Genomic DNA, 13,587 nt, shown 5'->3' on the forward strand with positions numbered 1-13,587 from the left:
TACCAAAAGAACGGACCTCTTTTGTGATAATGAAGACATGGCAGGCTTTGAATTTGTAGAATGAAGTTTAACATCCACGTTATAAAAAAAAAGTTTCGAATTTAATTTCAAATCTCCATACATTGAAAAGTTAAACAAGACAAGATAATGTTATCGGCGAGAATGAAGATTTTTGGAAATCCTTACAAAATAAATTTACCAAGCTAAACTTATATGCAATGTTAAATTTCTACCATCATCTATTTGTTATGCTTTGTGATCAACAAATATAAATTATTCATACTTCACACAAGTTCAGTGACCTTAAAGATTCAGTCACGCAGTAATATTTGTGGATACAGAAAAATGAAAGTAAATAAAAATGAATGGTCATAAATTATTTGAATGAAATCTAATAAAATACCATCTGCTGTTTCCACAAAAATAATTAATTCCATCACAGTTCCTGTCCACACAGATGGTCATGATACATGGATACACATGAAATTTAACATGCAAGCCTACCATACAGAAACACTTTTTACTGAGTAGCTCTTAACATTCACTCACTCATAAAAAAAGCAGGGTTCAGCCAAGATTGACAGTTGCCCTGGGCACTCATCAATATTCGTACTAATTTGCATATTTAATATTCATGAACTAAATTAATGATACAATCGAAGTACATGACCTAACAAACCAGTAGTAAACATGGCCAATGCAATATTAGCACCAGTAAGAAAATCATATCTCTCAACTCAATATTGTTCTTTTCTCAAAGATATTTTTAGCGTTCATTATCTTTTAAGTCACTCAGCCAGCATGTTTAGGCTGAAAATATCAGCCTATAGGTGACAATGATGAAAACAAAAGGTCAAAAAATACATTGAAGTAACTGGTGGTTGGCATCCTTTGAGTTGTGGTCACTAGCTTGGAGTACTGCACATTCCCATCAGTACTGACATGTATCAACAGAACCCCAACAAAAGATCTAAGGTGAGATTCAAGGTCTTTACCAGTGGCACCTTGGTAGGTTATACACACATAAATCATCTGGGTAGTTCAATGTCAACAACACAGTTAATTCACCACACTTCCGACACATTACAATGTCAGCCAAGCACGACAACAGTGAGATATCAATATACAGTAAGAGTGCTGCTACATAATCTTACCTTGTCCATGCTAAACTTGAGTTGGTTGAACATTTCAGCCACTACGCATATTGCTAATCTAGAGACCGATGAACGCAGATTTTTCATTTCGGCTAATACTGCAACGACGACAGTGTGTAATTGTAAACACAATGTATCTGGATGGAATACTGTTAATCTTTTAATGTAATTCAAGCCATCGATTTTCACTTCCCTGAAAAAGATCAAAAATCAAAAATCAAAAAAAAAATTGACACATTGGTACAGTGATGTATGTGATGTGTTTATTTCAGTGCATGACTACACAGACATGTCAAGTAGTAAATCAACATATCAGTATACATGTTACTAAACAACAAAGTACACACACTTAACTCAAAACTACACAACCAAACTTTGAACCCTCAGGTGAAACAACTGTTATTTTGGTGTCTGAACTTTGTCTGCTATGGAGTCAATTAAATAGTGACGTCACCCCCTGTAGTATAATATGAAAAATGTACACGTAAACAGAGTATGATTTGAAGGGTACAACTTACCAGTCCTCGTTCTGTAAAAATCGTAGTGCATCCCGTAGAGCTGCGTCTGGATTACCAAATGGTTTCAACTCTTCGCTGTCGCCATCAGCCTCTTGCAAAGATTGGCTTCGATTCAATGACGTGTTGGCCTTGGTTGGTGAACTATCACTGACAGAACTAGGCCTGGATGTAACAGGAGAAGTAGACGTTTTAGAAGACAAAGATGATGTCGAGAACCCCATTGTTGACGAGTGTTCATGGTCCTACTGGCAGTAACCAACTACATAAATTAATGCTTAACAACAGGTGACAAATAAAAAACAGGTGACCTCAATTTTGGATTGACCTAAATGAATCGCTTTGTTTGTGCAATCCACAGATTCCAATTCATCACTGTTACATTTCATGCCACTACGTATCAACAATATGAACACAACGCAGTCACTTAAACATTGCACTACTACTCTATATTCAGTCAGTGACACACTATAATGTTTCTGAAATCAACATGTACGGATCAACTTACGATTTGGTGATTTTTTTCTTTGGTGTTGTAGCTACAGGCGGTTTACCAATCACTGCTTTAGACTTTGTTGGGGTATTAGAGGAACCCGATCCTGATACTGTTAGTGCTGGAAATGAAAGGAAAATACAGCATTTAACAATACCGGTCAAGTGTTGCTATCATTCTGAACTCTCCAACATAACAGTAGACACTAAATATTTACTCTTGGTGTACACACAACTCCATTTTACTAGCAACACACTATTTGAGTCTTTTAATTTAACATCATTGGATGGTTGTTTGATTTATTTTCCAACTGGTCACTCTTTGGAGGTGGGTGGGCAAAAGTTATTAAGTTTGTACGTTTTCTGAATGCCAATTTTACAAAGTAGAAGTGACTATATAAACTAGTGTCATCTCAATGGATATATACAAACACTTCAAATTGAACGATTGTACATGGAATACACTAAATTGACACTCACTGTCAAAACGTATATCATCTGTAATTGGCTCTATTTGTTTGAGTTTTTCAAGCCGGAGTTCTCTGGCTTTCTCTCGTTCTTTTTCTTGTTGTTTGTACCAGATTTCCTGTTCTTTTGCCCGCTTTTCTTTCTCAGCTTGTTTTTCGGCTTTCTTCTGTTCCATTTCCATCTGTTTCTTGGCCATTTTGTCCTTTGTTGATTTGGAAATAGATATGTTGGAGAGCTCCTGTACAGAAAATATATTACAAATTTTCATGAAACATATAAAATACAATACATTTTTTTTCTACAATGTTATGAAGAGATCAAATTTTCAGTTGGTTCAGGGCAAATTGTTTTGATGCGGAAGACTGATAAATGTATCTGAAAGGCAACAATTTCAGTTTAGAAAGTGAGCAGTATCGCCTTTTGTTCAAGTTTTACTGCAAGGGTCACCAACAGACATCTTACCTCATCTGAGCTGTCATTCTCTTCCTGACTGTTTTGTTTCACGCCACGACCATAAACACCATAAACACCTTTTGGCGATTTATACTGTCCACCATCAGCGTCTCTGCGATCTTTAGATTTCTTGTTTTTGTCACTGCTGTATTCATGAGTTGGAGGAGCGTAGCTGGTGCCGAACATACCTAGAGAAGTATATGATGAACAAATGTGTGATAAATCCCCTTGACTTAAAATAAATATATCCATGAATTTTACAAGTCTGGCTTTCTTTATCTTAATGTTGAACTCGTTGTGAGTTGTCATGTCGACGTGTCTAGTTCACGGTGCCAAATCATGCCCTTACTTGGTAATCCCTAATAGGACTTGAGGAATATTGCAATCTTATAAACAGGTCAATATACACTTAGGCTATCTTTTTCATATCTTTTATCCCATATCACATGTGCAATAGCAAAACATCAGATCCACTTCTGGCTAGGATTAGACACTTTGAAAGCACTGAGTTAATCCCCTAGCCCTACCTATTAAATATCAACAATCATTTCTGTTTCACTGTAATTACTAACAAAATGGGTCTCACTCCCAAATAAATATTCTCTGATGTAAGTTAGGTAATTTTGTCAGATGGAAATGCTGCATCTAGTTTTATATTTACCTTTGCCAACCACACCCACTTCTTCACTGAAATCGTCGTTATCTACAGCTCCAGGGTGGCTTAGTGACGCCATGGTGAGTGGCGATACCACATTGCCTATAACAAATATTGAACACAATGCACTCAGCACAGAAAGGGACAAATTGCAGCAAAAATTTCATGCCTCAACATAACAGGACAAATAGATGATTACTTATACTATTACATTACATCAATCAAGCTGGCTGGTTTTTAATTTCACTTTCATAGGATATTACATATAGAACACAGACAGGAAACACTGGCTTTTGAGAAGAAACTTATCAATATTCATTGCACAGATACGACGAAGTAGAAGTTATCAAATTAATTGGACACAGAGGATTCGAAATAAATTATTTCTTTAATGAGATAATTTTACTTTCTTTTTAACAGCTACACTCATTTTGAAATCGTTACAACTCTGCTCTCAGTCTGCATGACGTAGTGAGGAACATGTATAGAAAAATTTTGCAAATGGTCAAGTGTCCTTGAACGAACTGTAGCACAGCATGCCTGGCAATATTGTACGATAATTTTTCTTGGATCTTTTGTAAAACGTCTATTATACTTTTCTTAGTAATTCAATTTGTTTGATAAATCAATAGAAACTAGTATATTGATGGAAATGACAATAACAAAAAAAATATTAAAGTGAAATTGATTATACAGTTTATTTTGTGATAACTTTAACTCCACTCAAATAAATATCAAGATAATATGCAACAGATTTAAATAAAATGTTATCGATGTTGTGTATGATTTTGTATATTCCACTGTTTTTCAACCCATATTTTCTTGTGTTGCTGTGCCAATAAAAATGTGCCCAGAAATATAACTACCTTTTGTTTGCCTTCTACGTTCCCTTGCATTGGACCTAGCATGTGTAGGTATTGGTGGTGAATCTGTACGTTGTTGATGCAGTGAGGATGATGACGATGTGTGACTGGCGTGATTGCTGTCTTGTTTACCATACCCCTGACCTACAACGCTGACATCAGACTTGATTTTATCCCGGAATGTCACACCACCAGTTGGACTAAACTCAAACGGATTGGGTTCTAGTTCCTTAGAAGTATCAGGACTTTCCTTCTCACTACCCGATGTCCTAGCTACCCTTGGTTTATTACTGAAAGGCGAGTCACTTGCCTTTTTCCTGAAAAGCAGAATTCAGACAATGAGTGCTGGCTTAGAATCTTTGACCAATGGTAAATTTACTATTTCCTGTACTAGCCAGACATAAAGTAAAATTGTCATGACTACTATGTATGTTTATACACAACACCTGGCTAAAACATTTCAAGTAATACAACTTATATGACAATCATATGGCAACAAAGTGACCACAAAATAACTATTTACATTGCAAAACTGCAGAATTTTTGGGAGAATTGATAGTTATAAATTGATATAGCATACCTATACTGAGATGTAGACACTACTTGCGATAGGAAAACTACTAATCATTTGATGCATTATTCATTCCTACTCAAGTTGACAATTTATAATATGTTTTGCCGATTAAATATCATTATGAATATAAAAAAATTCAATGAGAATTTAATAATTCATACATGGCGCAGTATGTTTCTATCAATCATATGATCTCATCATAAATTATGGCAAATCACATTCATTTTTCACTATAAATTTTTTTTTTTTAAACCCTTCAGAATTAGACTGAAAAGTGATTTTATTATCAAAATGTAAAAACAATTGACCCCTTTCATATCCTATATTTAAGATTAAGTTAAGAGACCTAAATTCTTTGAAATTTTTTGTATGTGTTATCATTTTGAAACAAAAATTAATTATTCATAAATATGAGTTATTTTAATTAGTCTAGACTTCACTATATTTTGGCAACAAATCTACTAAAACTTTCAAATTATGAATTTAATCTTTGACATAACCAGCATAGATTCAATGTAAAACAATCAGAATCCTGGGTTACAGAGTTTTGGAGTGAATAATATGTATTATAGAATGCATGAGCCAGGTTCAACAAAAAATATGGAACATATACTGTGGTCTTTCTATGTCACGACAACACATGCCTATGTCATTGGTTCTGATGTGTTTGAAAAATGAGTCAAAACACCCAAAATTGCCGTTGCTTTCCCCCAATTTTTTTTTAATACTGGCGATGGAATAATTACATTGTTCCCCAATATTTTTCTCCATCCATTCAGCTGGAATATACTCATGACTCGTCTAGTGACTCGTAGTGACAAGGCCTCTTAGGTCAATCATATTTTCTTTGGCCAAACAGAGAAAAATATTGGGGAAATAATTTCTGTTTGTACTTGAGTTTATCACTAGTTTCTACAAGACCAGACAGAATGTGATGTGCATAAATATACAATGTCTTAATGATGATGCTCTGTTTACAGTCATCCTTGGCATGGTATTTGCTGCAGATCAATTTTATACTTTCCAGTCAAAAAATCTGCCCTCCTGTTTCAAAATCCACACTCCATGATATCATCAACGCTAATACCACTATTTTTCAAAGAACACAGCCTACTCTTTTCATACCATATCATAAACGTACAATTATAGAGTGGAATTCAATATTTTATCACTGAGTACAAAATATTTTATTGAGTACAAATATTATTCTCACCCTTTTTTCTTTGGTGTACTCTTTGGTGAACTTTCTAGACTGTCATAGAGAACACTGTAAATACCACTTTCATCAAATGGTGGCGACGGTGACCTGGATGTAGTAGATAAGTCACTTTTCCGTGCAGCACGTTTCCTGGCAGCACTGTTCCTCAAACTCTGTAGCGAGTTCTGCATTGCCTACAAATACATAACATAATGTTTCCGATATGAAATTACACCCTAAATACGAATCCCTTCGTTACATGTTGGTTGAAGAAAGCAATGTCTCCGGGCCTGATGATGGAAATTTAAACATTCAAATACTGAAATAACGGCTTTGAAGATTTATGACTTTTTAGATAGTCATCCTTTGAAAATGTAGATTTGATGTTTTGAAAAATATATAACTTTCCTTTTAAAATGAGACACTCATAAATTACTGGAGGGAGGTACTTAGAAATCATTGAAGGACTCAGTGCTCCTGATGTCTTGTACAGAGAGAAAATTGTAAAATTTTAACACAACCGTAAAGATATCACAAGGGACACAAAAATGTCATACCCGGTAGTATTCATTTTTTCCCTGTTAAAAATAACTTGTAGAGTTATATTATACTTAAAAGAAATCTAAAACATCTAATATGCCATTAATACTACAAAATTAATGAACATTAAACATTTTGCCCACAAGCTGTAGTACTAGTAGTTCCTCTTCAGAGCCATTAGTGTTATTTATACAATATGCTTAGGGACAATCGTACAATGTCGCACAAGCTCAACAAATGAACATCGTTCGTTTAGGTCAAAACCCCTCCCCACTCCCCCTAAACGACTGTTCACAAGTGTGACATCAAGTGTTTATACATGATGTAAACTATGACGAAAATTGTAGCTAGTGGTTACACCACATTGACTGTAAACACATTAAAATACTACCAGAAACCCAGCACCATATCTCACATTAGAAGTGAATTTTTATCAACTTATCAACATCTAAGTAGTAAATACAAAAGCTGTTATCATTGAAGGAGTGAAAGTCTTTCATTGAGATTTGGTTAAAAGTTCGAAAATGAAGTTCAACAATCGCATTGACGCCAGACCCCATTCCCCCTAAATGAACAAAGTTTGCTTATTGAGCTTGTGTGACATTGTGCGATCATCCCTTACAGGTACAAACCTGAAAATATTCATTTTCTCAAAAATCAAAACTGATGATCTCATTGTTGGCTACAAGTTTTGAGCTGATTTACTACATACGTGGCTCGACATACAAATACAAAAATACTGATAAAATTTGTTCAAAGTTACAGCCATATGGCATTAACATCATACATAGCCTGTCTGCAGCTGTAAACTGGAGTCCCTATTGTCATCATCATCAAAAGAAATATTTCACTTGCAATGACACAACCAAAAAGTGATAAGAAAAAAACTTACATCAAAATCATCATCATCATCATCAAAGTCATCAAAGTCATCTTCCCTCTTGGCGCTTACAACATAGGCACTGTCAAGTTCATTGTCAAGATCTGATAATGGTTTAGGGCCCTTGTCACTCAACATCAATGGAGGTACATGTTTTGTCTTTCTTGTGGCTGATCTGGCTAATGTAGGCTTCAGTGGTATTGGAGACTGGTTGACCTTATTTTTCTTTGGTGATTCCTCTGAGCCAGGCCACTCAGGAGGATATGATGTAGAGGGGGTAGTAGGCTCTGAAAGGACACAGAAATTTGTATGAGTGAATCTTGATATGTATTGACAGGAACAAAATGGTTTTCATTTCTCTTTTAAAGCTATTCTTTCCATTCCATGTACACTATTTATGTGATCGCAGCTGACATGAAAACACACATACACAAGTCCACATGTGCATACTCGCATGTGAAAACACATGAACACGTGTGAACACAGATATACATTGCAACGACACATTAATCTGAAGACATATCCACCCAAACAGACCAACACTAATACACCTACACACCCACAAATGTATGCATGCATCTTCCTTCTTCCCCCACCCCTCACCTTCCCCAATGCACACACACATGCCCATCCACACAACCATGCCCACACAAATCTTGAAACAATACCTGATAGTGGGTCTATTCTCTTCCTTGGTTTAGGAGAGGTATCTTTGGCTGGATCTGGCCATGAACTTGCCAAACTTTTTCTCTGTGCCAGGAACTCTTCATCTTTGGCTGTACCAAATGATGGAAAGTATTTATCATCTCTATCTTTACTATCTTGTCTACCATTACGTTTCTTGGTACTACCAGTTAAAATATCAGTTTCACCTGCACAGAAAAAAAAATAAAATTGACAATATAAAGTGAGAATAAAGATTTCAAACTATTTGTAGCAGCTGCATCAGTAGTGTTAATATGAAATGGTAAGTAATGAATGACTGAAAATAAAAAATACAACATTGAGAATACATTATTTGTTAGGTCTTTGAATGTTAAATATGAAGCACTTAAACCATGACAAAGTTCAATACTTCATTGATTTCCACTTGTTTGCACGATTGGTTTCACACCACATGGACAGCTATAAACACAAACTGTCACACACATACACACACAGCAACGTTTGGGTAAGCTACAGTCAAAAGACAAGTACAAATGAAATGAAACACTCATTCAAAAGCAAAACCTGGCTTCTACACTGTATTAATCTGACAACCAAATCTGAAAGCACTGCAGAAAAAAACATGACTTTACTTGTTTGTAAAATGTAAACAGCTCTGTCTTTCCATGAGGCCTCGGCTACATGAGGGGAGAAGCATGCAGGGAAGAGAAACAAAAAACATATCACAAAACTGATCATAGCAACCTGGTTTCACTGGTAACTGTTAGTTGATGCACACCTGCCAAAACACTTGATCGTGCCCACACACTAATTCATTAACAACAACAATCTCTACACAATGTAGGTGTGTCACATTGTATTTGTGCTATGAATCTTGACTTGTTGTCATGGCTATGTTAGATGCTATATGATCTAATTTAGCATTTATTTCCATCCATGTTCAGGTTTACAAAGGTTACATATGAAGTCAGGGATGATGATTATGTTTGTCTACTAAAATGACAGATAAGTTGGTCATAGTGAAATGGTGATTACATTTGGGACTTTCTTTTACAAAACTCACACTTTATATGTGCCTAGAGGAGCAAATCTCTTCAATCTACATTTTAGTGATATTCAATAAAAATTGTACTGTATTGAAATATGACTTCTTTTAGTTTGGAAACCCATGTTTCTGAATGTTTCATTTCTTTCCTACTGTACACAGGACAGTGAAGAAGCCAACTGGAAGTCCATGTATATGCATGCAAATAAGTAATGCACGAACTTTTTCCACTGAAATAAGCACAGCTGTACGGAATCCATTACTTCTCAGATACTACGTGACAAAATACATCCCATCCTTACAGCGACTAACATGAAAATCTGAAGTAACGACTCTTTCATTAGCTTTGCCAACATCAAGCAGGAAAGGGACACATGTCAGTTTCCTTAGAACAATACAACATAGCTGTGCATAGCAACCCTTCTTGATGGAAACTGAGCAATGAGTAAGTCAAGTATACCTTGTTTTTTTTTCTTCTTCTAACATCACACTATTCACAGACATGCTGACCTGATTCTCATAAACAGATTGTGCAACAAAGCATCAACTGATTTCAAAACATCTTCACTTTTTAACACTTTTGCGACCACTTCAAATCAAGAACATTTTGTAATCTATTAATTCAATAACACAACCGACGACTGTAATGAAACACGACTGTGTCACTTAACAATATCTACGCATACTTCAAAAGGTCACGACCTATCCATCAATCAATGTTGCAAGTTGGACCACCTTTTCAAACTAACCAATTTGTGACAGACTTAATGACAACTTCAGCATTTTCAAATGTTAAGTTGTCCACTTATTTTTAGGATATCAAACAGTCTGTGAGTAGACGATTTGACAACAGTTCTTCATTGCAATCATTATTTCAGTACAGTACAATTGGAAGCAAACACAGTGGGGGTTAGTTAGAAGGTGCAATCAATCTCAGATAGCCACACATGGCATTACAAAACTGCGAAAAACTCTTTACCAAAAACATCACTGATTGAGGTCCCATTGGTATGTTTCCATGGTTTCCAGTCTTCTCAAAAAAGGGGGGAAAAGAAAATAAATGGATCAACAGAAAAGAATGTCTACAGGTGCAGATAGTTTGTGGTCTAAAAGAATCAATTACTTTATGTTAGCCTTTTTGATATATTTTTTTTAAAATCAAGTTTTGATTTTTATCAAGCTCAATGTTGAGAAGATGTTTATGATGTGAATAGCCTTTATTGTTTTATGAAATGTGTCAGGTAAGAGAAGTTCATCTTTGCAAAACAGTAACACTTTCACAGGTAGCGAGATGGTGTGCTTAGCTAGCTATAGGAAAGATCTGAATGGACTTATGACTGAGATAGGAATTTCTGCACTATTTCCACACATATAACTGACTCAGCCCAAAAATGGTTATAGTGTCCACATCCAAAATGGATTTTCCTCAACCACTTTGAGACTTCCTTGCATGGCTGATTTTTAATATTTTTTACACCAAATGGATTGATTCTGAGGCTGTTTACTTTTGTGAACCACTTTTCAAAACCACATTCATGCCCAATGTCCCATGGTTGTACATTTCAATAATTCTCCTTTTTTTGGACAGCTGAGCTGTAACAGAACTTTAGAATCCATATCTCAGTCAACCCATGAAAATAGAAAGTAACTTGAAATCAGGTGCACAACTATTATTTTCACTTGATTTCTTTTAAGAAAGGTTTTGCTGCATATTTGTCTGTATAGTGAATTTCATAGACCCTCCTCGACATAACTATCACACTGCTGGAGAACAGTAAACTGTCTCCTACCTCTGTCAGCAACTGGAGCACTATGGCTACCTGTCTGATCCTCACTCTGACCTCCGAAGGCTGTTGGATGTGAACCTAGCGATGCCCTGTCACGCTCTCTCTTCAATTTATTCAGGTGTATCTGTCGATATGATCCACTTCCTGTCAACCCACAAAATAAAGGTAAGAAATTATTCACTGTGGAAATATTTCCAGGAAGCAAATGAATTCAACATGTTTAAACACGAAAATTGGACAACAGGATACAGTTATTAGTTATTTGTGAGGAAATATGGTCGAGTCACTGAACTTATGATAAATACCTGTAAATATTTTTTTACAAGAACTCCATTCATGACATCACACCCTGAACTTTGCATTTATCATAACGGCTTACAAATCACAGGTTTGACACTAAAAAACCATTATTTTACAAATTTCGTTTTTCTTGATGTGGTGAATTCATTCAAATATGATGAATTTTTCACTTAAAACACCAGCACTACTGCTATCCCCATAATGTTTTATATTAGCCATGCAGAATTATAAATCTGCTTGATTCCAATTTCATTGTTGGGTTCATGACAATCCTTGTACAAAGTAGAACTGACAGATCCAGCAATCTCACCTTGCCAATCCTTGGCACAGATACAGAGCACGCTGCATGTTTTTTGATGAGCACATAAAGTGACATGCTGACATAATAATAATTACACATTTACAGCAACATGATATACAACAACTAACCTGTATCTGGTGACTGATCCCTAGATCCACCTGATGCTTTGATGAGTCGATATGACTTACTATGATCACTGTTGTCATCCAAGTCACTCCATGTATTCCTAGCTTTTAATGGAGGTTTGTCTTCTACCAGTCGTTTCTGTAGAGATATAACATAAGTACGGTTAGAGGCTACATATCATGACAGGTATCATACTCAATGCATTGACAGCTTTACACTATTGAATACAATCTAACGTTATTTCATCATTAAGTTTTACTGTTTATATGTAATTATACGCGTTGACAGTTGTATATACAGTAATTGTACACTCACGAGGATTTATTGAAATAAAATTCCAATATTTTCATAAACATACCATTAATTGTGATGGAGATTAATTCACTATTTTTTTCTCACAACTAATAATGGTTATATTATTAGTTACCAAATACATACTGATATTATAATGCAAGACACCACACAGTCACATTACAAGGTCATGAACGTCCTACATTATTAGATTGTGCTTCAGTGGCCTTCAACTTTATCAAGGTGAACTATATAAATTACAATAAAATGCTTCCTTCATAATTAGTCCTCAAGTAGTCTAAACATACAATAGAAACCATATGAATGGCAATGACTGATAGAATATGGGGCAGCCAGCACTTAAAATCATACCTTCTATTCATCGTGGAGTAAATGGCCAGCCGGCCAGCCAGCCTCTATTATTTATATGTCTGGCTACATTATGGCCCAGCGATTTAATTTGAGCTTCGACTAAGTATGAACAGGTTAACTGTTTCCTGTCCTGAGCTTCAATTGAAATTAATAATCTATTATTCATGTGCTAATAGTGAAAGCATCATTTTGGATGTCACTCATAACGTCTTGCCACAGAACGTTATTGATGACGCCAACAATATTTTCCAAACCTTTCACATATGATTTGTTTGTTTGTTTGTTTATTTGGTTGAGTTTTCTGAGTCATCATGTAAACACATGTTTTTTGTAGCTCATATGAATACATTATTTATCTAATATCTCAAAGTATATGTACAAGATATTCAGTCATTCAAGTTTCAGTCTTTTTAGTGATGAAGGAAGTAGAACATAAAAAAATTCGATTTACTATGTATATAAAAATATGTGAAGTATTATTGTCCTCGTTCAGTTTGCCACTCAAAACTCTAAATAAGCTATGTGACCATGCATATAAATTTATGTAAATGTCAGTAGCTATATGTTACGAAATTTAAATTTTAAATGTAAAAAGTCCACTTCATATTCCCGTTTATCATTCCCTCTCATCTTCTTCATATGTATTTTATTGTATCTAGACTAATATAAGCATGAAAAAACGCCAAGGAGGTATTGAGGTCAACATGCTGTTGCCTTGGAAACAGGTCATTTACATTTTTCTCATATTGGTAATGTTCCAGTAGGCTCTTGAATCGAAAAATGAGAAACCAACAAACTAGATTTCAATATTTACCTTCACTAATTTGTATTATTGTTATGAAAAAAACAAGCAACTACTTAGCAAATTAGAAATTTGGTTTAAATGTAAACACTACAAAAATCAATA

The 13,587-nt window shown here is 35.1% G+C and overlaps 1 protein-coding gene across 1 annotated transcript in view; it reads right to left on the reverse strand.

Moving 5' to 3' along the window:
- The window catches only part of LOC144449228 (TOG array regulator of axonemal microtubules protein 1-like), a 39,575-nt gene that overhangs the window by 11,073 nt on the left and 14,915 nt on the right, over positions 1-13,587 (reverse strand). The window contains exons 2-13 of the mRNA XM_078139741.1: positions 12,020-12,155; positions 11,294-11,434; positions 8,461-8,664; positions 7,805-8,079; positions 6,388-6,566; positions 4,604-4,917; positions 3,744-3,839; positions 3,092-3,270; positions 2,642-2,867; positions 2,178-2,283; positions 1,673-1,834; positions 1,155-1,347 (exon numbers count right to left, since the gene is read on the reverse strand). Of these exons, the coding sequence (XP_077995867.1) occupies positions 1,155-1,347; positions 1,673-1,834; positions 2,178-2,283; positions 2,642-2,867; positions 3,092-3,270; positions 3,744-3,839; positions 4,604-4,917; positions 6,388-6,566; positions 7,805-8,079; positions 8,461-8,664; positions 11,294-11,434; positions 12,020-12,155 (2,211 nt within the window). The remainder of the gene's footprint in view (positions 1-1,154; positions 1,348-1,672; positions 1,835-2,177; positions 2,284-2,641; positions 2,868-3,091; positions 3,271-3,743; positions 3,840-4,603; positions 4,918-6,387; positions 6,567-7,804; positions 8,080-8,460; positions 8,665-11,293; positions 11,435-12,019; positions 12,156-13,587) is intronic.

The sequence above is a fragment of the Glandiceps talaboti genome, chromosome 2 (assembly GCF_964340395.1).
Source record: "Glandiceps talaboti chromosome 2, keGlaTala1.1, whole genome shotgun sequence".
Taxonomy (NCBI): domain Eukaryota; kingdom Metazoa; phylum Hemichordata; class Enteropneusta; family Spengelidae; genus Glandiceps; species Glandiceps talaboti.